Source organism: Myxocyprinus asiaticus, chromosome 43 (assembly GCF_019703515.2).
Source record: "Myxocyprinus asiaticus isolate MX2 ecotype Aquarium Trade chromosome 43, UBuf_Myxa_2, whole genome shotgun sequence".
Taxonomy (NCBI): Eukaryota; Metazoa; Chordata; class Actinopteri; order Cypriniformes; family Catostomidae; genus Myxocyprinus; species Myxocyprinus asiaticus.
In genome coordinates, this window is record NC_059386.1 from 30130373 (window position 1) to 30132556 (window position 2184).

The 2184-nt window shown below is 34.7% G+C and overlaps 1 protein-coding gene across 1 annotated transcript; it reads right to left on the minus strand.

Annotated features, from left to right (window-relative positions):
* Positions 1-322: 322 nt before the first annotated feature.
* Positions 323-1390, minus strand: LOC127433423 (trace amine-associated receptor 13c-like). Its single transcript, XM_051685331.1, has one exon. The coding sequence runs from the start codon at positions 1388-1390 to the stop codon at positions 323-325; it is 1068 nt and encodes a 355-aa protein (XP_051541291.1).
* Positions 1391-2184: the final 794 nt, after the last annotated feature.

Here is a 2184-nt window from a genome sequence, read left to right on the forward strand (position 1 = left end):
ACGTAATATGTTTACGCTCAGTCTACAAACTTAGACTAAATAATAATTCATACTAACAAACTAATAATATTAAAATCAATCTAAAACAAAAATAATTAATCATCTGTAAAAACGTCCACTAAAGAGGATGCTGGCCCCAATATTAAAAGAGTGAATTGGTACCATCTCCAGTACATTCCTCTCTGTTCATTAATATACATGAAAGGAGTGTAATAGGGAATTTAAATTATTTATGATATTTGCAGTAATATCAGCATTCATGCATTTTCAGTGAATGATCTCAGAGGTTGTGCTCTAAATTCAACGTCAACCCCTGAAGCAATCATGAATGGTAATCTGTTAAAATATCCATAAGAGATGATGCTGTCTGAAATATTTTAAGAGTAAAGATGTGTTTAATTGACATTTTAAACCAGTGATAAAAAAATGCATAAATAAGAGGATTGAGGCCAGAGTTAATATATAAGGCCCATGACAGAATTGTTATTGTAGTGGTAGAGATTACTGTACTTTCTGTTAGAGATAAGATATAGTATGGAATCCAGCAAAGCAAATAAACTGTCACAATGATTCCTAATGTTAAAGCAGCCTTGCTCTCAGATTTCCTCCTCACAGAACCTTCCATTACACATTTTTCACTTTTAAACAGAGAGTTTATAACTTTCACTTGCCGATGAGCGACATAGAATATCCTCAAATATACAGTGATGATCACAGTACAAGGAAACAAGAAGGAAATTGTCAAATCAGTGAATATCCAAGCAGAAGTAATCATACCAATACACTTGCCATAACAAATGTCTTTTCTCTGTGAGGTATAATATCCATTACTAATTACAATAGCACTGTTGTAAGCTGAACAGCAAGACCAGCAAATACAGATGCTCACTACAGTTTTAGTTGTGGTTATTTTCTGTGGATACAGTAAAGGTTGACACACAGCCACATAACGATCAACACCAATTAAAACTAAATTACCAAGAGATGCAGAGAGAAGCAACCCAGTGATCATCATAAACAGTCTACAAACAGTGTCTCCATAGTACCAACATGTCTCAATCAACTTGATGGCCTCTATGGGCATGACAATTAGTCCAACAAGCAGGTCGGCCACAGCCAGAGAGAGGATGAGCAGGTTGGTTGGAGTGTGGAGCATCTTGAAGTGAGAGATGGAGATGATCACCAACAGGTTCAGAAACACAGTACATGCTGACAGCAATGAAAAAAACAAGTACATGACATTGTATTCATATATAGAGCGCCTCCCCTTGATACACGATGAGTTAATGGCAGGAAAGCAGTATTGAGTATCATGATCCTCTGTCTCATAGGCCATCAGTAAGTCTCCTCCAGTTAGGAGTTTGTTCTGCTCTCCTTCTTGTCCTTTCATTTATACAGTGTCTTCATCAGTCTGGCCAACCCATCTACCGCCCACTCTAATGCTGCATAATTACATTTCTTTAAAAAAAAAAAAAAAAGTTTATTTTAAGCACTCTAACCTTGATGTGATACTTTAACACAAAATAGATAAGGCCTGTTTTCTGTTTATTATTATTACTTGTTTGTTTCAAGTAGATTTAGTAACTTTATCTAGGCCTCTCCAAACACTGGAGGATTTATCTATACATTTACATTTACATTTACATTTATTCATTTGGCAGACGCTTTTATCCAAAGCGACTTACAAAAGAGGAAAACATAAGCGAATCATCTTAGGAGACAGTGGTATGAAAAGTGCTGTATTACAAAGTATCACTAGCATCATAATAGTATTCAAAACAGAATAAAGTGCAACAGAATTTAAAAAAAAAAAAAATTTAATGACTGGTTAAGTGCTCATGGAAAAGATGTGTTTTTAGTCGTACCACAATACTGATGTTGTTGCTGCATTGTTACAGTTAAGTTGTTCATTAGAGCTTTAATGGGGGTTTAGCAATGACAAATTTAAAATTTATATAGAAGATCTGGAAATGAGAACAGCCACAGCAGAAGGTCTTTGACAATGCAAATATTGTCTTGTGCTCCTGATTCTAAAAAAAATGAGCATGCACATTCTTTAAAATTTCTCCTTTTGTGTTCCACAGAAAAAGAAAAAGAAAATGATAGAGTATGGGATCGGAACTACATAAGCTTGAGTACTCTAGACAGAATTTTAATTTTAAAGAGGTATTCCTTTGAAAAAGG